General features: G+C 40.1%; 1 protein-coding gene across 9 annotated transcripts in view; it reads left to right on the top strand.

Moving 5' to 3' along the window:
- The window catches only part of MCF2L2 (MCF.2 cell line derived transforming sequence-like 2), a 130,242-nt gene that overhangs the window by 83,274 nt on the left and 19,892 nt on the right, over positions 1 to 27,076 (top strand). For all 9 annotated transcript variants that reach the window (XR_011904616.1, XM_072343946.1, XM_072343947.1 and 6 more), the window contains exons 16-24: positions 11,312 to 11,378; positions 12,377 to 12,492; positions 13,284 to 13,353; positions 17,883 to 17,975; positions 18,454 to 18,546; positions 20,808 to 20,933; positions 23,856 to 24,077; positions 24,356 to 24,448; positions 24,880 to 24,958. Coding sequence is in view for 8 of the 9 variants with exons in the window: in XM_072343946.1 (XP_072200047.1) it covers positions 11,312 to 11,378; positions 12,377 to 12,492; positions 13,284 to 13,353; positions 17,883 to 17,975; positions 18,454 to 18,546; positions 20,808 to 20,933; positions 23,856 to 24,077; positions 24,356 to 24,448; positions 24,880 to 24,958 (959 nt within the window). In the remaining variant the exon portion in view is untranslated. The remainder of the gene's footprint in view (positions 1 to 11,311; positions 11,379 to 12,376; positions 12,493 to 13,283; positions 13,354 to 17,882; positions 17,976 to 18,453; positions 18,547 to 20,807; positions 20,934 to 23,855; positions 24,078 to 24,355; positions 24,449 to 24,879; positions 24,959 to 27,076) is intronic.

A 27,076-nucleotide genomic window follows, 5' to 3' on the forward strand; every position in this document is an offset into this window, starting at 1 on the left:
CAAGATGAACTTTGTTGCAATTGGTGGTTTGCCCTAGCAGGGAGGGTTTGTAGATCACTGTGTAAATTTGGCATGCTGTCTAAGCAGTGGTTGAATGACAGTGGAAATAGCCTTAAAAACAAAACATCGTTCATTTTTCTTACCAGAACGATAGTTGCTAATTTTCCTCTGGTTCACAAACGTTATTTCATAGGTTCATCCCTCACTATTCCCTTTAAATGTCATCCTTCTTACACATTCAGCAATGAAATGGTCCCTTTCCAAATGAGATATTCTCAACATGAGGCATTTAAAAACCTCTAAGTTAACGATTCCTTTTCCTTGGCTCCCGTTACCAGTTTTTCCTGTTTTCCTTTTTGGCTGAATTTGGTAAATCGGAGGGAAAAGTAAAATAGCAGCTGGATTCTGCCTTCCACAATTAATAACAATAATGAAACACAAGCACGACTCGTTTTTCAACCAAGTATTGTTACCAGCGCTCCATTTTAACTTAATATCTTTGATATACATGAGGTCAGGTTGCCAAATTAGCTCAGATCTTTCCAAAGTCAAATGTTTCAAAGACATTTAAAAACCAAAGCCCAAACATTTCTGCCTTGTCAGTGTCTCAATAGCACAGTTTTCAGAAAACACAGCTTCAAGGAGTCACACTTTCACAAATGCGAAAGCAGAAAGGTACCGTTTAAGTTGTGTGCATAGGGAAGTATCATTCAGACATTGTTGCAAGCTTGGTAGAATGTGGTCCCTAGCAAGCAAAGTCAGAGGTATTTAATTTAAAGAACAAAAGAGAATGATTCTAGTAAGCAGCGTACATGTTTTGTTTGCCATGACTGAGTTTGTCTTAAAATTATGTCCACTTTTCTCTTGAAAAGTGACATCTGCTGGAAGGTTTAACACCTTTTTATTTGTGCCCACTAGTTTCCCATCCTGGTTGAGCTGAATTTTTGGCAGTTTAGAAGAGGTCTTTCTGTCAGTGAAATGAGCAGACTTCAGCCTGCTTCTGGCCTGAAATTACAGTGGGACTGAGTCACTTCGTATGTTTTATTTTCTAGTAATAGTAACCAAAATGTACTTACTTGCATTCTCTCCTGCTATTTCCTGTTTTGTCGCCTTACCCCACTAACAGGCAGCTTGACCTCTCCCCTTTCTCCTTTAATGTTATTAAGGGAGAGTTTTTTTAGATCACCCTTACTTAATTACAAATTGAATCTTTAACATCCCACTTTCACCATATCTTTGTTCATACTGGCCTCATCCCTTAAAGAGATGCATAACAGGATGCATATTTAAACTGCTGAAGTAGGGAACAGAGCTATCAAACGTTAGTCTGAAAACCACTTCACAGATATTTTTCTCTTGAAAGTACCTACCTTGTTTGTTAATCATACTGCTGCCAGCTCCGGTCTTCATGAGTGTTCAGAGTGCAAGGGGCTTAACTGCTTTGCAGGAACAGAATATTAGACTGAACAGTTCCTTGTATGTATTATCAGTCCTAGTTGAGACTTCAGCCCCTATTTCAGCATATATAGTGAGTTGATAAGATTTAAAGGGACACAGGTATTAATGTACTTGAGGAGGGGAGATTTCTGCAGAGCTGTGTTGTGTTGCTCTGCTGTTACTGTTTCCTGCTGTTGGTTTGAACGATACACTTTTAGCCCTTTCCCAGGGAGCTGGGAAGGTGGGAAGAATTCTCTCCGACCATTCTTGTCTACAAAATACAAACAAACACAGAAGCCTGCTTAGTGTTAAAAAAGTTTTAGCAGGAGGTTGGGATCAGAGGCTGCCACTCAATGGTTCTGTGCAGGGTGGTTGTGATACATGTCTCAGGACCAGCTGCTGCCACCTTCATCATGTAAACCCATTCTGTGGGGTGGATGAGTATGTCCAAATTGCAGCTGTGTGCCTTGCTGTGTTATCTAGTGAAGTCCGGTGTACAGTCTGGACCGAAGATTTCACAGTTGTGTGACTATGAGCTTAGGCTTGTAAGCATGAATAACATGACATTTTATCAAGATAGAATTAACTTGCTGAATGACCAGCTTTGGGGTTTACAGTTTGAGATAGCGTTTATAGGACTGAAATGAAAAAGAATCAACTTCAACAGCCTGAGAGAGCCTCAGCCATCAGGTGTATAAGGGGCAGCTCTCTATACATGCAAAATAGTATCCAAGCATATACACAGTCCAAACTCATCGTTCATCTTCTGACCATACACATGAATTGTGCTTTACGTGCCATCTGTGGAGCATGCCAGCAGCCAGCTGTCCAAGCATCCTTGCAAACTCAGATCCTGCAGTACGCAACCTGTAGGCCTCAGCCTTAAAGTGTTTGTACCTCAAATGATAGTTTCCAACTGCAGATTTGAACATGATTTAAACTTAAGATTTCTTTAAATTCCATGTATCGTAATATCTGGGTCAGACACACGAGTAGAGTTATTGATCTAACAAGGACTGGGGAGCTTCATTAATCAGTGTGCATGGCTCTGAACATGGAAATGGCTAAGTGTGTCATGGAATCATTGCATTGCGTTGGTAGAACGAGACAGTGCTTCTGCCCTGAGTAAAGAAATAGAAGCTATTTTCAGAATGAGAATACTGTGCCAGAGTCCTATTCTAAATCAGTAATAGCAAAGTTAGATGGCCATTAGGTCTGGGAATTGCTAAATTTAGGAGTGGACCGATGTCAAAGATAGTAGTAGCTCAGAGAGTGCTGCTAAAAGCTTTAGTGTTCAAGTGCTTGCTGTAGTCTTTAGAGCTGCATATGGCAGGAAAGAGGACGTAAGATTTTATTGATGTGGAGCCCCTAAAGGAGTCAGAGATGAATGTGTTTCCTCTTTTATTTGGAATGAGTAAGATCCATTGCAAAGGGTTCCCTATAGTGTCTAAGGGCATGATGTAACACATTTCATAGTATCATATATTCTAACTAAGGAGATCTTGCTAATTGACTGTGACATGTTAACTCCAACAGCATTTCTTCTCAGTCTAATTTTCAGACTCTTGAAAGCTTCCAGCTGGTAGAGGGGGGAGCTTGGAACTTTAATTTTAAAAGAGAAATGGTGTTTTTGACTTTCTTGTTAGGCACAGAGAACTGCTTTCCATCACCAGACTTGATGAAAGAGCAGCCAGCAGGAGAAATTTCATGCAGCCACTAGCCATTGCTTGTTCACCATCATCTCTTTCAACTTGCACAAAATCTTTGTTTTCAGAGAAGTTTCCCTGTCAGGCAGATTGGCTCCAACACTTACAACTCTAATTACTGCCTAACGGGTTGGGAAGATCTTTGAAGTGAAGTGTGTGCTGCCATGTAGGGAGATCTTGCTGCTGATAGAAATGTCTGTAGAATAGCAAGAGGAGACACATTCCTAACACAGATCCAAATATTTCTGAGAACTGGGAAAATTATTATGAACAGGAGGAAAAAATATCTTATTGTTACAGTACAGGGGCTTACTAAATGTTCTGGAGGCATTCTGAAGTTCTTGCGTCCTTGCTCTTGAATCTGGAAGGCAGAGAAAAGCTGAAATAATCAGTCTCAACATTCACATGCTTTCTTACAAAATTTGCACTTAAACAATTATCAAAGAAAGATAAGTAACCACTTCTGCTATTACCTCCCATACCTGCCTGCTATTGGATACTGGGGTTATTTTAATACTCTTCAGAAATTCCAGGAATTCCTCAACTTGTTTTCTGTGCAGTTGCTCTGCTGCCAGCAGGCTCCTGGAAAGCAGCTGGCCACATGCACTTACTGATGCTGGGTTCATTTCAGGCATATGGGGAGACTGGGATCACAGGTAGATTCTGCCTTGCCCCGTGTCACAGGCAGTCTGCATCATCTGTTGGCTGGCTGCTTGCTATGCCTATCCAGGACTCTGGGAGAACCAAAGATACTCTCTTCTGTCCCTGATCCATTTCAAGGCTTGTAAAGTGTGTGCACATAACGGCTGCTTTGTGGTGGCCTAGGGCTGCACGGATCTTGTCTGAAGAAGTTCCATGGATTGGTTTTTACACAACTCAAGTTTTAGCAGCAGTATGAGCTTATTAAAAAATATACAATAGATTACAATGTTAGATTATGAGATTCTTAGTAGCTCTTCCTCAGCAGTTCATCATTAGCCTGTTTAACACAATGATTCAGTGGAGTTTACAGTGACTTAGTTTGAGGTTCAAGGGTGGCGAGGTTCAAGGGTGGCAAGGTTTGCTCTTCCTGGGAGAGGAAGTTTCTGAACTTAGTTGCACATCTCGTGGGGGAACAACAATTAGCTGGAGGCAAAGTTGTTTTTAAGTTCTCCAGACAAATCTGCCAGTGCACACCAATCTATCCCTGTATGTTCACATCAGTTCTAATGAAATTGTTTTTAAACTGATCTGAAGTCAACAGTACGCAGCTCCTGTATGTCAGTAAGCTCAGAAAGGAGTGTTCATGCTGAGCACTTCACATCGTCATTTATGGTAGCACAAAGCGTATGTCATGTTGCTTAATCACAGTGCAGATGACTTGCACCCACATTGGGCTGATCTAGATAATTGCCTGGTTTGCAGAACAGCAGCAGATAGCACCATGGAATATCACCGTGTAGCTGGTGATGCAATGAAGCAGGGATTTATTGGGTGTGCTGTTCAATAAATCCCTGCTGACTTTACTTCCTGCAGTTAACAAGCTGCTCATTAACCAAGAATATAAAAACCGAGTTTTGAAGATTTGTGACACATTTATTTTTGAAAATTCACATGTATTTTTTCATACAACAGGCTGCTTCTTTCTTTATATAAGCCTACACAGGAGGTCCATTTTACGTAGTATCACCTGTCTGTCACCTCTGCAAACTCTCTAACATTCCTGTGTGTACCCAGATCATTTCATACACTCTTGCTGGCTTTTCTCCATCACTTCTAGTTCGAAGGCACTGATGTTTTATTTGAATTTCTAGATATTGCAAACCTGTCTTCATATTCTGTCCCCTGGTCAATAGACGTGTTAGAGCAACTAGTATGGGCATCCTTTCCTGCATGGCATCTGACTTGAGTTAAAGCTGAACAGTGTGGCGATGAACATACTTTAGTTGGTTAAAATGCATAGGTTCTGTTGATATGTACTGATTCCCACTACTACTGCCAGGCCAGAATTACTGTGTGGGTAGAAGACAGTGAGAGCTTGTAACTCTCTAGCAGCCCTGCCTGGTGTGGCATGCTTTTATCACCATTGCAATTGTGCTTAGTCTTGATTCATACCACAAACACTGAAGTGGAAGAGTACTTCAGATTTCTCACATAGACAAGACCTAAGACCTCTGATACACCAAGCCTCCCATTCTTCCACAGGAAAAATGCAGAAGAATGGTGGTCCTGTATGAACCTATTTACCTATCTGTCCCATTGTTTTATCTTGGATGTTGGCCATCAACAGCTGTTTAGGGAAAATTAACAAACAGGATAAATACTGGGTAGCATCCTTCCATTTCATGCAGTCTACAGTTATGAGACTGTAAAGTGGCCCTTTCAACCACTTTCTCCACATGGGATCTATCCCACAATTCTCCAAAGCAGTTTCTAAGTTTGGAAAATCTTCTTATAGGCAGTGTCTCTCCTTCCTCTATCGCTGAGTTCTGCAAGCTGAGTTCAAGAGGTGTGGTAGACCAGAATAGTACTTGGCAGTTGCCAGGAGCTGACTCCCCATCACTGCTGGTTGGAGTGAGGTCACTGCAGCTGCTCTGATTCCTGCCTCTGCCCCAGTTTACTGCCATAGAGAAAACATGACAGAAAAAGGATGTGCTTGCTGCTCAGCTGTAGCAATTCACAGTTTACATACTGATGTACACATGACAAAAAGAGATTAACTAAATTAGAATACGTGTTCCAGCTGCTCCCATAAACTCAATTTTAGCTCTTCAGGATTTTCTTTCTATCTTTCATTCTTAATTTTCAGGTAACTAAGACATGATTTATTTCCCCCAGATCCCACAGCATACGGATTCTTGAAGACATTAAAAATCAGGGTGTATTGAAGACTTTTACAAAGATCTTTTGAGATATCTCTGTGTCCAAGAGGTCTGCGGGCACAGATTTTAAGTCTGGCTCAATACTGTATCCTATTCCAGAGGGAAGCAGATTTTGTGGGATGGTTGCATCTCACACTGAAATATAGACACATCTACAAAGTAGAAATCTTCATCAAATTCATCACCTCCATTCCAAGTGCAGCGTGCACTGCTCTGGTCTGGCCTTTTCCAATATGAATTCAGGGCTGTCTGTAAAATCAACTTTGTGGTTCTTGTCTGTCTTAAGTTTTGCTTTGGTTGGAACAGTCCTTTTTCAAGTGTCACAGTTTACCAATCTGTGAGGGAAAGTTCACAACACCGTCAGCTTTTATCAGATTTCTCACCCAAAGAGATCAGTCGGTATTTGGATATCACTGTATCTTTGTCTGCAAAGGAATGGAAAAAGTATGTTGCATGTAGGCAGTTTCCATCTTAGACATCAGGCTGACTATAAAAAAAGCCCATTTAATAGTTTCTACAGAAGTCAGAAACCATTCAATTTCCAGCTCTCTCTTGCCTGCTCTGTTTCAAACACGTAAGGAAAAGCAACTGTGAAAGAAGCGGCTTCCAAGAAATGGGACTCTGCATCTCCCACAGAAGAAGGGCTCACCTGATCTGAAGTGCTGTATTTTAGAAGTCTTCTCTTATAGGTACTATCTGTGACTGCATGTGCTTGTCCTGATTAGCTGGTTGTTACTTTGGCCCATAGCAGCGACCAGTCTGCAGCACCCACATTTCCTCAAGCTAGCTCACATTTGTGTGCAGAGCTGCAGCATTCAGTGTAGATGCACAACTGCAATGAGAGACAGCTCTTGAGTGACTTTCAGTCCTCTGTTCATACTATTCATTTCTGTAGGTGATTTAATTAATTTGCCTTTCTGTTAACAACAGTGTTCTGGTTCCTATAATGTAGGTCAACTAATTAAGATATATAAAAATATTTCCCCGAGGTCATTTGTTTTGGGAACAACGAATGTGGGACACTTTCTTATGTGCAAAGAGATCAGAGCATTTCAGAAGAAACAAAGTGTTACGAATGGTGACCTCGGAGGTAAAATATGTTTCTAACAAAAATGCAGTCCTCCTCCTCAGAGCAACTTCCTTAACAGCTTAAGCATTTGACTTCACCTCGCGGTGGAATAGAATCACCTCCACAGGCAAATGCAATATCCAGTAAAGGTCACTCATTTTCAGATGAGTGTCTGTGTCAAAGAGATCAGAAAGGGTTTTTGTATCAAATAACAAATACAAGGTTCAATTCAAACAAATACTCTTACGTCCAGAACAATCTTTTGCTTCACTTTAGGGGGTAAAGTGCTGCAACTGACCAATACTCAAGTTTCACTTGAACTATTGCACAATCTCATCTGAAAATACTTTTCAACAGGAAAAGGTACATTTAGCACTGTGAGAAATGGAAAAAAAAACCAACAAAAAGCCCCCTCTTGAAATCAGTTATGTACATAGACTGGAAGTTTCCTCTATGGATCCCTTTGGTCTCAGAGTATGAATCCATGGCATTGCATGCATTTCCATTCGGTCCTTTCTGATACTTTGGAGCCCCCAGATATTTAAGTAGATCTCTATAAACCAGATAGATTTATACTATGCTTATTTTGCTTTCATTAATTTGATGGATTCTACTGGACACTTTGCGCTTACATTCACAGATTTTGGTATTCTGTTGTTTCAGCTGTAGAAAATACACAAAACTTTGAGCTGCTGGTGTCCAACTCAGACAAGCATTAGCTTTTCATCTTCGTTCTGTGCATTTTTACAAGACAGGTATGGACGTCCTGTGCACAGGTGCCACTTCTGTTAGCTGTACATCAGCCATGCAGACAGATTTTCTGCTGCGTAGTAATTGTGGGGAGACGCTGAGGATTTTTATTTTTTTCCACTGATAAGCTTGCTACCATAGTTCTGTTTGATGGCTCCAATTTCACTTCTGGGAAAAGACTCCTTGTGATAGTGAATCTTCACATAGAAATAAGTTTTATGAATGAAAGCGAGGCAACGATTTTGTTAGAAAAGAAACACAGTCATGGAAACAGAAATCCTGAACAGTAACTGTATGAGCAAAAAGTCATTGAGGTTTTGCCAGAGCAGATATTAATAGATTGTGGTAGACTCCAGATGCTATTTCTGCTTAGGGCTTCATCGTATTAGAGTGGGTTTTTTTAATGTAGTGCATAGCAGAGCCACCACCTGACACTGCTCTTACCAGAATGACTGTGAGACAGAGCTGCCCAATGACCTGACAAATCTGGGAAGCCTGATGAGTTCATCAATTACTTTCCCTTTTGCTTTTCGTGTTAATGAAGAATGAAGTTGCAAATATATGATGAGCTGATGTGTGACTTCTGTGTGATAAAGACCTTCTTAGTAATATGCTCTTAGTTTCCATAAGCCAGCTGAACACTCATTGCCACAGTTCTATTCCAACAAGGCAGTGCAGTGCAGGGGAAGTCTGTTAGGATTAGTTTATACTTGGTTAGCAACATTGCTAGTTGCTATTTGCACAGGCCAGAGCAATATAAGTAGCTGCGTTGGTCTAAATGTCAGCACAGACAGGGACTGATACAAAAATGCCCCACTGGAAGTGGGGGCTGCTAATTAATACCAGCATTTACCTGAGTTTCAAGGGTTCACTTATGACCTTGGCTAAAATCAATTGAGACCATGCAAACCTCAGACCTTCAGACTAAATGCCTTCACCATCCATGCTCAAATGACTTGATCACTTAGAAAGCATTCTGGTGAGGAACAATTCTGAAAGCTGCCCAGGAGCTTCAGCCAGCTCAGAGTTTAGTTGGCTTTGGGCTGATGCAGCTCATGTTTGTGACTGTCTTTGAAATGAAGGAACAGTGGGATGTGGAAGGTCTAACCCCTTGCCACAGACACCACAGTTGGTTTTTCTCCACTTTGGGTCACTGAGGGGAGTGTTTGAGTCTTACCCGTAATGGCAAAGCTGAGTCCTGAGGCTGCTAGCTGCTTCCTGAGATTCCCTTCGAGACAGCCAGCTGCAGCAAATTCTCACACTTATTGACTACACCGTAAAGAGTCCCTTAGAACAAAGAACACAATTCCGAGTGTTCCATTCTGGCTCCATCTCCTGTTTTTCTGTTTCTCTCTGATGGGGAAGGCAAATGCAAAAGCAGATGGGATATATCATGCTGCATCTGCTTCTACCTCCAAGGGTCTGTAACAAACCGTCCAAGGGGGGTTGGACTCGATGATCTCTTGAAATCCCTTCCAACCTCCCTGCTAAAGCAGGTCCCCTATGATGGGTTGCACAGGTTGGCATCCAGACTAGTATTGAATATCTCCATGGAAGGAGACACAACCTCTCTGGGCAGCTTGATCCTGTGCGTCTAGAAACAGTGTGTGTTTACATTTGCTTTGTTCAAATATTGAACAATGTAATAGAGGATTTACAATGCAGCTGGTTAGGGATTAATTCCAACCTGATCATATTTAATGAGACCATACAATGAATAAAGGGAGCTGAAGGGAACTGTGCGTGACAATAGTCCTGTCAGCTGCTGCATCATATTTTCTTTACACATGATACCCCTACAGCAGGTGCTTGCTCAGTTACCCTTGTTGTCCCATGATGGCATGGGAGAGAGAGTGAACATTTCACAAATCACCTCCCGTGGCTTGATGCAGGTCAGGGGGTGTCACTACCAGTTTTTTAGGCTGCTAGATTAACCCATATTGTTGAAATAGGAATCAGAAAAGACTCATATAAAGATGGGTAATAAAAGAGTCTAAAGGCCTTTGTTTTGTTTGCTGGGTAACTGAATTGTACTGCTGAGAGGAATCATGCGACTGTTTATGACACAGTCACCAGGAAGCCCGTGGGCCAATAGCTTATTTTTCAGGTATAATTGTCAGCTAAGTGTTGGGTTGGGTTCAGAGTCAGTCCTTGTGCAATCAGTTCAGTAACAAGACAAGTAACATACAGAAATCTGCTTTGTTTGCAGATAAATAAACATCTTTCCACACTAAGAATAACCCAAAGATTAGTTTAAAGCTTAGAAATGCAAAGTTTCTCTGACGGTTTGTTACAACTGCTCTGTTCCTTGAAACACAACAAAACAAAACAAAAAGACAAAGCAGTGGCTCTCTGAAAATGCACATTTGGAATGCTAAATAAACCCTATGTTGGTTCTGTATGACAGCTGTCCTTTCACTCTGTGAAATGAAAGTTGTTGGCTCTAGAAACATGCTATGTATCGTCCTTAGGATTTCTTCTCAGCCCTGTAAGTGATGCTGGAACAGCAGCAACCTGCTTACCCTTTTTGTATCTGGACTGTGCAGTCAACTGTATTGGCTGTTAAACGGAAAGGCACGTTTAACCAGAATGGCTTTCTTTGTTTTGTTCAGTTATAAAGCAAGTGCTAATGTTTGTAAAATCATTTTATGAGCAAATGGCCTTTAGGCCATTAACTGTGCACTTCTCAGAAAGACACATTAGAGCGACAAATCTATCTTGTGAAGAGTACTGTGGTACTTCGAGCATGCCCCAAACACATTTTAAAGCCCCAAAGCATATGCAAACTCAGGGAAATATTTACAGAGCTTTTATATGAGTTAGAGACCAACATACATCCCTTTGCACTGGTGTCACAGAGTGTAATAATACTGCGTACTCACTAAGAGGTTTATTTTTGCCTCTGTTGCTAAATGTGACTTTACTGTTCATAAACTTCTCAATTTAAGATCAGTGTGGAGGTTAAATAACTGGGAGCAATTCTTTCCAGTGTGGGCAGGGTACAGCCCTGACCCATTTCTCTACCCTCTGCTAGGCACTCGATGGTTTTGTCTTGACTTAAAGCATTATGGCAGAATTGCTATGGAATCCCGGTAATAGAAACATTTCTACTCTAATTGTTGTGTGTCAGATTTCTGACAACAGTTGCCTGCTTTTGCAGTGTATTGAAGAAAGGGAGCCAATCACAATTTTATTTTATAAAAGAAAGCAAAACATAATCGGAAAATAGCCTTGGGAAATGTAACACACTCTTGGGAAGCATAATCCTATATTATTGGCCCTTATTATTGATTGTTTGGAGAGGAAACCCTTTTTGCTTTGTGGAGCATTCTTAATCTTAATTCAGGTGTACAGACATAAAAATGGCAATAACAACCAAGGTGATGTTTAAAATGAACTAAAAAAGCAGCATACTAAAAGATATTTGAGCTGTCTAAGCTTATCAACAAGATACAATATTACAGCACTTCGTATTTCTTCTCTTTTAGCCACATAATCAATGAGCTGATAGAAACTGAACGCGTTTATGTAGAAGAACTTCAAAGCATAATAGAGGTAAGTAAATCTGTAAATTCTTCTGATGCTTAACTTCTAAGTCATCACTGGTGTTGCACATTGTTCATGGGCTGAGCACTCTCACCACCCACTTTGTGTTCAGAGAACACAGGTTCTCTGTCAACAAGATTGCTCAGCCTCAGAGATGGAAAACAATGGGATGCTTTGAACATCTTGCTTCAGAGTCAGAGGCACCTTCTCTTACTCCAGCCCCTGGAACAATGAAAGTTGTATCTTTTTCAAAGTTATGGTTGGAGAAATAGTTAGTGATGGGTCTTTTCACATCTTCACCAGTAAGCTTCAGAAACAGAATCCTTGTTTTCCATGGGGTCAGAAATTGAGTTTCTCTGAAGGTATGTTTGGGACAAGATAGAGATAAAGGTAGGCCATGTAGTGTCTCAACACTTGCTTAGTTTTCTGTGTATTTGTGTGGGATTTGAAAGACTGACTAGTATCTTTTTGCAACCATGTCATTGCTTCTTCATCCAATTTGACTTGTGGGAGCTGACAGCTCTTATAAGTGATGCATTGCTCTGACTTTAAAATCTACACTCGGAATGTTCTTCTCTCAAAAGCATGTATGCAAGAAATACAACTGAGCTTCTATGAGAAACAACCGAACAATCATGTAAAATACCACAGTTCAACAAATAAATCCAAACTAACCTTTTTGCCACAAAGCAGTGTAGCAGAGAGACAAGTGTCTATCTAACTTAGCAGTTTCCATCCCTTTTGACTTGTAGGAACATAATTTAATCTTTTTTGTTGATGCCATAATCTGTCCACTTGTGGTTAAGAATGTGTTTGCATGGCTGTCAAGCTTAATAGCTCTAGAGAAAATGAGAAGCATCAGAAAGTCACCAAGCAACAAAGAAACTGGCACTGGGAGAAGCCATTGAAAAAAAAGCATACATGCTGTGGGGCTTTTTAGTGACTCAGATACACTATTTATTCTCTGATAAAAATAACCTGGTTTTATTTTTCACTCGCCTCTGCAGGGATATGCTTCAGAAATGGACAATCCAAGTTTATTACATCTGATTCCATCAATGCTCCAGAACAAGAAGGATATTCTATTTGGGAACCTCCCAGAAATCTATGAATTCCACAACAGGCACGTGCGAATTGCTGGCTGTCCTGAGCCCTTGCTGCTGCTGACGCTTCTACTGCCCTTTTACAGGGTGCTTTGTAACACTCATATGTACACAGGCAGGAAAAGTCGTCCTCACTTTGCCTCTGTATGTGTCCTATAAAACCCATGTGTGGAGAATACCCCTGAGATCATCAGTTTCATCTATTTGTGAAAGATTATACCCTTTTGTGCATTCACTAGTGATTTCCCTTGGCATTATTAATTATGAATATCTCTAGTGGCAAATATTTTTTGACTTCCCTTGGTAGTCTGATAAATGTCACAGGACTAAATCCTGACGTTCTGCCTCTGGAAAAAAAAAATCTGCAAGAAATTTTTCTTATCTATTTATTGTATATTTCTATTATCGCATCAACAGAAGACACGATACTTTTGATAGTACTTTTCTTAAGGAATTTGTTCATTTTCACGATGATAAACCTTTCCAGAAGCCTCACCATCAACAAACTGTACACCTGATCTAGTGCCCATAACTGCAGAATACTGATTATGGACAAGATCAGGCTCTTTTTGATCCCCTTCCAAAACACAAAACTCAGGGTGTCTCCTTTTCATTTCCCACTTTTCTCAGACTTGATTTAGTAAAACTGCTTGTAGCCAAAGTGAAAATTTAAGAATTCTTTTAAATAAGGATTGCTTGTAAGATGAAACAAACATTTAAACCTTTTACAGGTTTAATTATGCCAGAGCAACTTTCCAATTTACATAAACAGAATGTTCCATTATTGTTTGTTTTCCTTTCTTTTTCACAGGATTTTCCTTAAAGAGTTGGAAAATTGCATTGAAAATCCTGAGCTCCTTGCCCGATGCTTTTTGAAAAGGGTAAGCAAATCCTGTTCTAAGTTTGTGTGAATATCCATGTTCTTATCCTACGATACTTACAGATTAACTTTTACCCTTTCACTCTGACTGCTTATGTGAATGAGGGAAACTCATACAAGCAGATATTCCCAGTGTGTATTTTGAAATCCGAGCCTGCTTACTGGCAGGAAGAGATCAGTTAGCAGTGCTTTACAAATGTATTTTAAGCTCTGATTTAAAAAAATAAAAATGAAAAATAAACAACAACAACAAAAATAAATAAATAAATGAATCAAAATGTCAACGTTCATATCAGATTAAGATATGATGCCCAGAACCTGATGTACACCTGGCACCACACTTCTGTAAATAAGCAGGAAATGGTATAACAGCTTACTGCTCTGAGCGCAGATAGCATGCTCTGTCTCTGTCCTCTGTCTCTTTTCTCTACACTGTCCAGGAGACTTACTTCCCTGGAACTGATGGATTAGAGTCTACCACCTTCCTTCTGTGATGAAACTCTACCAGCTCCATAACTCCAAGGCCAATTCTTTTACTTGTTCATATTATTTAAAAACCAAGAGAGATTCTCCCCACTTGGATGAAGTGGTGCCGGTTAGATGTTTATTTAAAGTAATGTGAGATCAGTGTATGAGGAAACCCAAAGCCTTAGTTTATTATTTGAGTGTTGGCTTTGGTCAGACGCACGCATCTCTGCTTTCAGTGAATATCAGTACCTAAGTTCTGCAGCTCTACCTCTGAGAGCTCCCAGCCACGCACCCATCAGTGTGGCTGTTAGCTCTGTTTCTTGTGACCCAACAAAAGGTGCTTGTTTGTCTAGCACTCATTCAGAGGTCCTACTTAGCAGAGAAACCTGATGTGGTGAGTTGCTGCTGCTTTCCTGTTTAATTTTTATTGGCAAGGAACTGCATGCAGTACAGATGTATTCAGATGAAACCTACATGCCCCAGTTCTTGGAGGTGTTGAGCACTACCACAATTTCACAATTTCAATGAGAACTGCACATTTTTTCCAAAGAACAGGCTTTACAAACAAGGTTTACAAACAAGTCATGCTGAAAGGCATCATACCAGTACATATGTGATTATAGCCAGCTGAACTCTTCTCTGTTTAGCTGCCAGTATTTAGCGCTTGGGTAAATGACATTGCTAAGGAATATGTTGTTAACCTAAGATTCAGGTGCTAAGCAGGAAAATATTGTGGTGAAATCGTTATGCAAAATAGGATAAACGGTCACTGAAGAATGCAGGCCATTGAAATCCAGGAAGCACTGAATAGTCTGTATACTGTAAATATCCCTGGACTTGGAGGGTAGAGAGAAATTCATAATATAAAATTGATCCTATTATTCTGCAGAAAGATCAAATTCCATGTTCCAATTTTGCAGCTTATGTCTCTCTCTGTCAAAACAGCTGCTGAGCCAATCCTCATTGTTCCACCAATATAAAATAAGCTGCGATAAGGCTTTGGCTCATGTGTCAAGTGAAAGAAAATCAATTCTTTCGTCACCTCTGCTTATCAGTTTCCATGGACTGGTCAAACAACACCAAATGTATCTAATAAGAAATTAAAGCATGTTTTGGTTAAGTCACGTATTAGCTTTTTCACTATTTCAAATTTCGCGCTGAGAAAGCAAAAGCCTCTCCCTGGAAATGTCTCTGCTCACACAGTAGCACCTTTGATTCAAGGACTTTCCCTCATGTACTGTTTTTAGACGAAGCCACATAAACTCCAGAAAGTTGTTGTTTCTGTTGGACTGCCGTAGGAGGCACAAACAAAAGCCCGGTTGTGTGTTTGTACTCCCCATGATTTGGCAGCTTTTTACACCTTCCCACTGAGCAGAGACTTCTGGCTTGGCCTGTGAGTTATGACTGTGTTTGCTGCGGCATGGGAGAAACTGAAACAGATGCTCTTCAAGGAGATGTCTAGTTTCTTGCAGATTCATTTCTGTATTTCCCCATCTTTGTACTGGTGTAGCCTTCCTGCCACAACACTGTGGTGGGCCTATGACTTGAAATAGACTGATTTGTAGATTTACAATTTCTGAAGAATATTACCCTGTCTGATCACACTTCAGCTTTCTGAGCTGCTTGAAAGTATTCCAAGAGCTGCAGTGGGATGTCCTGGTGCCTGGCTGAGTCCCTCCATCCCCTGCCTGTTATTCCCCTGCCATGTCCAGCCCACCCTCCCACCCCCACCAGTGCCACCTGGACAGCCATCACCACGGGAATGAACCCTTATTCTTATTATGGGAGGGGCAGCGCATGGAGTTCCAGCATGCTTCTTCTCTCAGGCTTCTCTTCTGTAATACAGCAGCAAAATCAGGTGCAGGATGAGACAGAAACTACACCCATATCCCCCCTTGAACTTTTCCTGTCCTTGTTTCATCAAGTGAATCAAGCTGCAAGTAAACTAGATCAACTTTGCACACATGGTGGCTTCACTATCACCAAGACACCTGACCTTGCTTAGAGCTCTTTGAGGTGAGGATGTAGCAGATGCTGAAAGGTCAGATGTGTACAGAAATGCCTATTCAAGCTGTTATAGTGCTATATCTTCTAGCACCATATCAGCAACAAGAGGAACACTTTAGGTTGATCTTCCAAATATGGGACTGGGAAGAAGGAAAGCTTACCAAAACAAAGAAAGAATTCTAAAGAAGAAACAAAAGATGTCAATCATGGCGCTTATAAAACAAATGCCAAGTGAGATGCCTGGCAGAAGTGATCTGCTGTGGATTACCAGCTACTTTATTCACATTGAAACATTAGAAAAACAAACTAATTTGTCAGGAACTAACATTTGGTCATTTAGGCAGCTGACCAGAAATCATGGAGTTGGATTTGCAGAGCTATATTTTGATCTCAAGGAAAATATAAAACCAGCAGCCAAAAAAAAAGAGAATAGAAACTTTTCATATGTGCCACAGATACACACTGTAAGTGAAAGCCTGCAAAGCTGCCAGCATGAAAATCACTGTGGAAAGGAAAGTCATAACAGAAAAGATGAGCATGGTGTGGAAGTGCCAACAAGAAGTTGGAAGCTCTGAATATTGAAACTTAAATATGTTATATGTTTAAGACTGGGATTTGAATAATTCGATAATTAATTACATCTTGCAATTTTAAAGTCTGAGCCTAATAATGTTATCAGAAGCATTCAATTCCTTACGCTATCATAAAAATTAAAGCTGTATCTGCCTGAGCTGGTGTCACTGATACATACAGTGGTATATTGTGTTGACATAGGACAGTTCCACTGAGGCAAGTTACTTGTGAAGTTTATCATTTCATCCTTTCTTTATATTAAGCATATACTCATCTTTTGCCTCCCCCCCCTTCTGAGTATTGCTGTTTCTGTTCTGTAAGGCCTGAGTACACTTCCCAATTATTTGACTTTTCTGAATTTTACTCCCTGCTAATTTCCTTCTGAGGCAACATGTGCAGACAATCCTATTTAGGTGAATAAAAACCTGTGCTTCTTTTGAAACAGCACCATTAGTCTTCTACAGAGAGCAATGGAGCTTTTCTTATTGCATAATCCTTGAAACAGTGGGGTGTTGCACAGTTCTGCTTTCGTCTGATTCATCAAGGTGACGCCAACCCGAGACTATAGGGGAAGACAGCAACGATACTAGTTTCTTCTAGTAGGTCTATCCAAAAGAAAATGTTTTCCCCAAACCAAGAGTAGGCAGGCACTGTTCAGTGCTGAAAGCACAGAGGAGTGAAACAGAAATACCTTACCTTTGTTTTTGGCACTGTCTTTGATTCACCAAAGTCACGACCACCTGGGTAGGTGCAGAGAGAAAAGCTCCAAACTGCTCACACACAGGCAGTCTTGCTCAGGAATCTGTGTGGTACTGCTCTGCAGTGGCATGGCTGTAGGGCTTCTGAGCAACTGGGCTTGTGGTTAGCGAGCTAATAAACTGGCAAAGGAACATCTATCTGCCTGCGTCCACCCATATAGCCTAGAGACCTTGAAATCAATTTGGGTTTTCACTGAGTTTGCCTTTGTTTTCACTGAGTTTGCCTTTGTTTTCACTGCAGTCAATGAGATTTTGTTACAGACCTAAGAGGGAGCATCTGGAGAGTTGGCAAAGGACAGGTCAAGTGGATCTACTGCTTCTAATCTGGATGGGACAGGGTTTAAGTAGTTCTTCCTGTCTGTCCTGTGGCATCAAAATTACCACTTATTGTTCTGTGCCAGTAGCATTAATAAAAATCTTGTTTATTTATTATTTTCAAACAATCTATTCCCCTCTCTGAAAGAGCAGCTTTGCAATTAGCCCATGTGTCTTTCATTCTAGTGTCTTCTTGATTTGTGCAAAAAGTGAGAAAACATCATTTTATGGTTTATGCAACTTCACAACATTGAAGTTCAGGTTTGGTAGCTTCAGTATATTTTTATATACAGACTTATGACCATGAATTAATTACTTATATGTGTTAGGATGGAAGGTAAGAAAAAGTCTGACTCATGGCAAATACTATATGGATTATTTATTACCATACGCTCTCCTTTTCTTGCAGAAAGAGGACCTTCAAATATATGAAAAATACTGTCAGAACAAGCCAAGGTCTGAAGCTCTCTGGAGACAGTGTGGAGACAGCATCTTTTTTCAGGTAGAATTACACGGCAGAGTAGCAGCAAGAGGCTGTCAAAACTTGTTTTCCTTCTTCCTCTGCTTTAGAAAATGTACAGAAAAATGCAGACTTTTCTTGCATGCTTCTTATTCTGATGGCAGGTGCTCAGTATGTGTCAATGTGCTCTCTATAGGAGATTAGAAAAATCAGTGGATAGAATAGTTCCTGGACAGAAGCCTAGTTCTTCAGGCTACAGGCAAGCCAAACAATTTCTGACTTCTTTGCAAACCCCAGATGATTACATTCTCATGAGCAGGGCCTGCCAGATTCCAACACTAAGTTGAACCTTTGATTAGCTCTGTTTCGATATATTTTCACTGTGGCAACCTGGAAAATCCTAAGCAGACAGAGCAAATTTCCCTCACAATTCTCAGGCATAGATTACGAATGATAATAATCTTGGTGCCTTGCCTGTGTTTCAAGAAACAATATTTTTCCTCTTTGTCGTCTCTTGCAGGAATGTCAGCGTAAATTGGATCATAAGCTCTCACTAGATGCATATCTTCTAAAGCCGGTCCAGAGAATTACCAAGTACCAGCTGCTATTAAAGGTGACTTTTCCATGATGGTGTGAAGAATTCCAATTCACAGCTTGTTTTACTTATAGAATTGCTTACCAGTACTATTTGCTGGAGGACTGACTGGAAATCATCTCTCACTTCTTCATCAACAAATACTTTGTAATCTAGGTTGTAAAATAGCAACAGAGTCAAAAAAATTTCTTCTATTTCAGGATAAGTACTGCTGGGGGAAACAAATAGAGTATTTTATGTAGCAAATATTTTATTGCTTTGTCTTTAATCAGAAATTGAAATTGGTTTTATTTGCTCCATGTGCCTTTGCAATTTATAAACATGAACTGATATTCTCTATCCTGTCCCTGACATCCATCTTCATTCAACAGAACTCTTTTAGCTCTCTGAACCTACTTACTGTAGTTGTGACTCAAACCTTTCAGAAGGAGCCACTCCTACATTTGAAGCCCCAACTAAGAATAAATTGTCTGTAATTTTTCTGCAGATTGAGTATAGGAGCCTCCCTTTCGATTTGGTTGGAAATACGAGTGATCTGTGCTTGAAGTTCTGGTGTGAACTGAGCAACAGGAAATAGATGCTGAAACTTTTTGGTGATAGTGACTTTAATTTCTCTTATCTCCTCAGTTCTGTTACGTAATCAGTATTTACTGATTCGCCTTACAAGAAGGTAGTGAAGATGAAGTGCACGCTGTTCTGAGGCATCTGGACTTAAAGCAGTGTTCTGTGCTGCTATGAAATTTAGTGTGAAATTTGCAGTGAAGATTTTAGTCTCCAGTCTTATTAGCTAATGGCTGTCATGGCACTGGTCAAATTAGGTCAGTTTAAACCATGTGAGGGTGTGGCTGGTCATTTGCTTCTGCAGTGACCTCTTACTGGATAACTATAGAATCCAGAAATTGAAGGAGGTTGTTAAAAAGCTACAACTTCACTGAATCCAGTATAATAGTATCAACTTAATGCAGAAATAAATTTGGTTCAATCTCGTGAAACTATTCAGGGGAAAGAAGAAAATGTCAAGATGTTTTAGAGGAGCAAGAGTAAACCAGACTATAATTTTAATTTGAAAAATGTCTGTAAATGTAACAAGATCAAGGAGCAAAATTCTCAAGCAAAACAGGTTGCAGCCATTGGCAGCCATTGGGGTTGAGGCTGGTCAGACCAGTTTTGTACTTAGCAACACACTGGCAAGGAGATTTATTTTGTCAGCCATTATGAGATCTATGAAGATGATGCACTGAATCTCTGGAGTCAGGAGCTTTTTATGAGTGTAGGAAAATAGGAGTCTGAAGAACTGGTCACAAAGAAGTGCCTTAGCGGCGTGCCTTGATGCTCTATGATCAGACTAGTTTTAAATTCTGGGTCACAGTTGCGAAACCAGAAGGCTGCAAAACAGTGCAGCTAATGTTCAAAAGCACTAGTTCCACTGTGCAGAGAGCAGGGATCCATACTGGTCTTAGAAACTGTGCAACAGGCAACATAGGAATGCATCCTGCTGTTATCCTCTAAGGCCTGGTTACCTCAGTATTTGAGGCCAGAATCCTGCCATTTGGGATCTCCCAACTGCTTTGAGATTCATGTCTACTCACAACTCTGTGTACCGTATGTGAATTTGTATCAAGCATTTTTCCCCTAGGTGCTTTTAGCAAAGACATGGAGTCTGGTTCTGATCTCAAGTGGATATTCATTGACAAGAACTACTTTCTACAAAATAAAGTAAAAAAAACCTCCAAAACACAACAGCACATATCTGTGCATCTGAGAGAGATTCTGGCCTCCTCTGTAAGCAGAAGTGGTCTTTGTGCACTTTTTTTCATGCAGAATTTCTTTATCCATCAGATAAGAGCTTACTAAGACCTCTTGGCTGGAACCTCAGTTCTTACAAGTTTGGACTATAAATTAATCAATATTTTCAATAGTGCAGATACAAATACCCCAAGAAAATGGTGAATTCTGTAATAGCAGAAATCATTATACTAAGATTGAGTTTCTTTTCTAGCAGGTATGGAATAGAAAAAAATAAAAGGAAGTAGTTTCGTCATATATGAAAGATGATTGTAATTGTGTAAAAATGGTCCTATCTCAAATAAACCCACAAAATTTGAACATGTGAAGAAATTCAAAGGGTTCATCTTCAGTGGCAATCCTGGTGAATGTCCTGTTCTTATTTTATCCTATATTTCTGCTACTTTGTCTAAGCAGCACAAATTTCAGAGAGGACTGTGTTATGTTCTGATATAAGAAATTTTCAAGTAGTTTTCTCATCATTGTTTCATCAGGAAATGCTGAAATGTAGCAAGAATTCAGAGGGTACTGCTGAATTGGAAGAGGCCTTGGCCACAGTGCTTGATATCATCAAATCCGTAAATGACTCCATGCACCAGATAGCAATCACGGGATACGAGGTATTATTTGCTGTTGCTCTTACTGTTGTCTTGACTCATGCAGTGTTCTTTATCACCATGGATCACGCTGTGCCCATGGCTGGTACACTTTGCATGAGCCTGTATCATATTCTGAACGGTGCTTTTCATTAGTATGTTGTGGTTATCAAGAAGACATGCCAACATACCTGTCACTTGGGGGTGGGTGATGAGTGTGGGAAGGAAATGGGAGAAATGCAATCCTTGTGAGTAATCACAGGCAAAACCCATTTGTAAGTGAGAGGCAGCAAAAATGTGTGACGTAACTCAAGAACTTTGCTGAAACTGACTGTGAACCCTATGCAACTCAAGTATTTCCAAATCTTTTGCTCTTAGGGAAGAATACTTGGATTCCCTTTAAATTGGGTAATAGAATCCACCCCAGTGATTGGCAAACTTATTATTTGAGGTGTGAAATAACAGCTACAGTACAAATAAGGTCATGAATACATACATACATAGATATATATATGTATATATATATTGTAGATATACATGTATGTATGTATATATACATACATACATACATACATGTATATCTACTGAAGTTCCACTGAAGTCATCAGAATTACAAGATCTGGTACAGAACATGAACCATTGAGTGAGAAGTGGAAGTGACTAATGTGTAAAGCAGAAGCATATCTGACGAAATGAGGCCTTAGGGTGATGCGACTGCCCATTTTGAAAGAGCTACAGGGTGAAAAATTAAAGGAAAAAATGTAAGGTTCAAAGAATTCTGACATCAGAGTAATAATCTGAGCTCCAGAAAAACAGTATTCTATGTAGAACTTGACTTCCAGAAACAGTGGCAGGGAGGGTCTATATTGTGCCTGAGTGGAAAGAGTTTATTTTATGGGATGGAACAGCTTCAGAAGTTTTGATTTCTATATTTATGTCTCTTTTTTCAAGTGCATCTCCAACTGATAGCTGAGGAAACTATGTCTGTTGTGCCAGCATTACTTTACAAATGAATGTAAATGCCTGCTCAGCTATGTATCATAGACACACAGTTTCTTCTCCTCATTCCATCTGTTCGTGGTGCTCAGCCATGATGGCCAAATAAGAACCTCCCATTGCTCACAAAGCCACACCCCTTTTTGTGGACTTTTTCTCATGCAGACATGGTAGAAATACTTGCCAAAAACACCTTCAGAGACAGATACTGTGCCAGTGGAAAGGCAGGTTTTGTGGCAGCCGATGAATGCTCCTAATTGCATAGGCAAGTCTGTTTCATGGAGCTGTGTATGTACAGGCTTGAAGGGTTGAATTCGTGTTTAACGTTGATGTTTGTTTGTTTGCTTGTTTTTAATGTTTTAATTTTGTTTGTTTGTAGCCAAGCCATTAAAAAAAGCAGAGTAAAGGATTTGGATAGTAGAACTTACTGAGGTGCTTCCTACAATCAGTCTTTTATATACAGCGTGGCCTGGATAGTTTGTCCATTGGCTATGCAGCACATTAGCCATTCATACACATCTCTCATCTTCCATAAACATGAGATCCAATGTACTGTTCTAACAGCAAATAATTGCATCTGAGATAAGGATAACCATTCACCTTAAACAAACTTCCTTTAGGACAAAATATCACAGCCTGCTAGCACAAGTTATCAGAAATAGTGTGTTTCTGTATTTCTGACCACAATGAAGACAGATGCCAGGGGTTTGGGGCTGATATTCAAAGTCTTTTGTAGAATTGCTGCAAACTGCTGTCTCCATTCATCTAAGGGATGAGAGTCATAATAACATCCCTATATGGAGCAAAACAGTACCTAAACATACCCTTATTCTGCAGATCTAGAGATCCCTCACTACCTTAGATCTAGGGTGGTGAGCAAGAAGGAGACCTATTTGCAATCTGTGCAAATCTGTTCATTCTCACTCAGAGCCATCATCTGCCCTCATAGTCAATAGAACACACCAATGTTGAAAATATGTCTTTTGATAATGAACTGAGATTATTCCCCAAAATTATTATGCAAAGTACTGCCAGTTAAACTTGCCACTAGAATAATTATGCTCATCATTATTCATTGAAGCACATTACTATGTGGATGTTGCCATGTCCTCCATATCAACATATTGCTACACTCTTTAGCACAGTAATACGCTGTGAGTGCAGCTCACAGTGCCTGCCAATTGGCTCTGGATATATGCCATATCTACATATTACTACACTCTATAGTACTGAACCGAGCTGTAAATGTTTTGTTGGTGGAATCTGAGCCAAATGTCATTTATATCCATTGAAGTATTTGCCCATCATTGGTCCTCAGGCAAGGTCTTTAACTTAGAAAGGCCTGTTTCCTGTTTAGTTTCATTCTCCCTCAAATACTTCTATGGCTCTTTGGTGCATTTGCTCTCCCTTTGCCCAAGGCTGTACAGCACTGCGTAGTTTACAGATGGTGAGCTGTGAAGCTATTGACAAAATGCTGTTTTGCAATGGGAGGGAGTTACACACCTCCATACCTCTAGGCACCAGTCTGTGCCTTCAGACATCCAAGTGTCTTTCAAGATCCTGCTCAGGGATGAATATGTAAGAAGATCATAGCAGAGAAGAAAGTGAACAGAAAATCTTTTAGAGTCAGGAGTGTTGAAACCCAGTTCTTGTCAGAAAAGCTTGCTGCTTGTGTGGTCATCAGAGGGGACAGCTCATGTATATGATCTAAATATGGTACTGACACAATGAACTGGGAGGCAAAGTGGGAATCATGGACACAGAAAGCAACGTGTTAAACAATCCACACAAGTTTTGCAAGAGTATGCGTATATGAGTAGATGGCCTTGCAGATGTAACATCTGCCCTCCAACAGAAGGGATGCCTGGGCACATGTCTCTGCATAGATCTGTGCCTGCCATTAACCTAGTTTGGACATAATGTATGTTCTCTCTTTTCCTTGCCTGCCAGGGGGATGTAGGTGAGCTTGGTAAGCTGTTGATGCAAGGTTCCTTCAACGTGTGGACTGACCACAAGAAGGGTCACAACAAGGTGAAGGACTTGGCAAGATTCAAACCAATGCAGAGACATCTCTTCCTCTACACAAAGATGCTGCTTTTTTGCAAGAAACGAGAGGAAAACACAGATGGTCATGAGAAGACAGCTTCATACAGCTTTAAAAATTCATTAAAGGTAAAATATGTGGTAATGGGAAAGGGGGAAGAAATAAATCTTTTGTTCTAACAATACAGGAGGTCTCCACATGGAGACCTGGAGTTATCTTGCAACACTGAGTAAATGGAAGCTCCCACTTTAGTTTTTATTTGGAGACAGACCCAGTCATATGTCCTATAACTCCAGATGTGAACCTTAGTTTTGCAACTCAATACAGCCTTTTAAAAATGCATCTTGAATTTAAAGACTATTTACATTCTCCTAAGTCCAGCTTCTAATTTTCTCTTTTGAAACAGATGAGCACAGTGGGCATCACAGAAAATGTAAAAGGAGATAATAAGAAGTTTGAGATCTGGTATAATGGCAGAGAAGAAGTCTATATCATTCAGGTAATAACAATCCTTTATTTCTGAGGACTACACTTCCTTTGAATTGAATTATTTTTAACAAAGTTTTCAGTTCCGTGAATTTCACTGTCCTCTACAATCATGAAACAATGACTGAAATCTTAAGTGTTGTGTTGGCACTAAAATTACCAATCTATCATTGTATATTTTGGATATACCAATATATCTTATGACTTTGGGTAGAAAAGAAAGCAAATAATGAAAAATTAATTGGAAGATTGGACAGAAAGGCAAGGACTGGGTCTTAGATTTGTGGTAACTTTTCCATCTTGAAGAGCACTCTTTCTTTTGATCTGAAATCCTAGCCATGAAGTTTCATTCTTACATGAAACTGAGAGCAAACATATGTTAGGATATCCAAGGGGTTGGTAGCATGCTTTGATCTGCTTTGCCTTTTCTTCTTGTATTGTCAGGCATCTTCTGTTGAGCTGAAAAACACTTGGATTTCCGAGATACGCAAAGTTCTAACAGGGCAACTGGAAGCATGTAGAGGTAAGACACAGTGTGATCTGATGATGTTGCCTTCTTTCTGTAGTTGTGTATGACAATATGGAAATGGGATGAGTTATAATGTAATTCAATATTAGCAGTGAAATTCTTCGAGAATTGAGCTTCTATGCAAGGATGAGTTGGATTGCAGGAATTTAAACCGTTGTGCATGAATGATTATTCCATTCACAATTAGTCTGAGGAACGTGATTTTTCTCTGTTCTCCCTCTCAAGCATAATGCTAGAGACATTCATTTCTATCAGCACATGAGGAGATGGGGGCTCAATCTTTATTCTGTGCCTTCTTACAAGACTGACACAAAAGATCCTTCCGCACAGATGAGTGCACACAGCAGCTGCTTTCCTGTGCCTCTTGCTTTATTTTACTTTGTGGTTTGGGGTTGATTGTTGTTTTCTGTTTGTTTGTTTCAGTGGGTAGGCAGTTTTAGATCTGGTCACATTCCTTATGTTTTGACATCTGTAGATGTGACTGTCAGTCACCTCTTCCATCTTCTCATCATAGTGACCTTCCTCTAAAATGTGATTAATGACAGTTCCCTCTCTCACTAAGATGTCACTGTGAAGCTGTTCGGTGACATGCCCAACAAATGAATGGTTGAGGCCTTGTAAGTGCCTAAAACAGTGACAGACTTTCTATTGAGACTAAGACAGCCAAAATTCAGTTTGACTATTCCAGATAGTAAGAGAACATAGTGATGAAAACTACCTGAGATACTGTTCTTGTTATGAACAGTAATGTACTTTGTCCAAAAAGCCATTTTGCATGTTCTCTTAGGGCAAAAAAGCATGGCTGTGTTCATTACAGACTTTTCTTGTGCCCTAGCATTGTTTCTTGCTTTCACTTGTCATTTTCTGCTTCTGTCATACACAGTCTTTAAAGCAATGCCAGCAAAGCCTCTCCTCCCACATCCTTGGGATTCCTAAGCAGATTTTCTCCTAGGTGGAAAACCTGTGCTTTGACTTTAGAGGTCACCTTTATCTTAATTGTCTGTTTCACAAAGACAAGTTCTTTCAGTCTCCTTAAGTGGAGGGACACAACTATGCATGTGAGCTTCAGCAACATAATGGAAGCCATAATAGTATATGTACACATAAATAAACGCTTTGTACTCAGACCTTTTGTTTCTATTCTCTAGTCATCCTTTCTCTTTTTCATTCTGAATCTCACTGCATTCAGTTCAGCAGAACAGAAAGAAATCAAGATTCTTATCAGCCTTATTTCAGGACTTGATCTCTTGATGTCTACTGTTATTTCTGGTATTTACTTCTGAAGTATAAAAGGTGACTTGACTTCTACAGAACAGAAAAATACTTCATGGAGAAAATATTTTTATAATCTATACTGTTTGTCTTAAGATCACAGAATCTTATACTGTTATAACTCTTCCTGTTGCCTTTTTTGAAATGATCACATGATGAAAGCCCTTACTCTAATACCGAGAGCAGGAAGAAAATGCCTTTTCCAGTGGTATCATACAATTGCTTCTATTTCCAATGACTTATGAAAGAAGAGTCTGTAGTTCCTTGCTTAATCCAAGACTGGATATTTTTCCAACTGTGCACTGTAAGAAGAATGAAGAAGGAAACGTTTGTCTGAGCTGTTTTTAATGACTGTTGTTAAGAGTTGCACAGAGGGTTGGAATGCTAGAAGGAACCAGATGAGATGTTTAAGTGAGCAAAGGGCAAAGGAGGTGGACAAAGGTATGTGATAAACAGTTTAACATATGGGTAATTAGTGTCCAAACGTTTAGTACATGTGTCCTCCACAGAGTTCCACAGTGAGATACAGTGCTAGCAAGGCTTTGGGCAACACCTTATTGCATAGACCCCCCCTGAATATAATTGTTTCTTCCGCAGGCAGAGGAATTAAGGATGCAGCTCAGGAGGTTGCAAGGCTGTGAATCAGTTGCCAAAACCGGGAGTGCAGCTACTTCCGACTCTCTGCCCTGAGTGCTCCTTTTCCCAGCATTCCCACCCACAAAAGACTTTGTGAAGATTAATCTTTCGGCGCTGCCCTTTCCCCTTTCTCCATTTTAATCTCGTTGACAGAAGCTTTTTCTTCTTCCAGAGTGAAGTAGCCCCAGGATCTCAGCAACCTGA

The sequence above is a fragment of the Excalfactoria chinensis genome, chromosome 9 (genome assembly GCF_039878825.1).
Source record: "Excalfactoria chinensis isolate bCotChi1 chromosome 9, bCotChi1.hap2, whole genome shotgun sequence".
Classification (NCBI taxonomy): Eukaryota; Metazoa; Chordata; class Aves; order Galliformes; family Phasianidae; genus Excalfactoria; species Excalfactoria chinensis.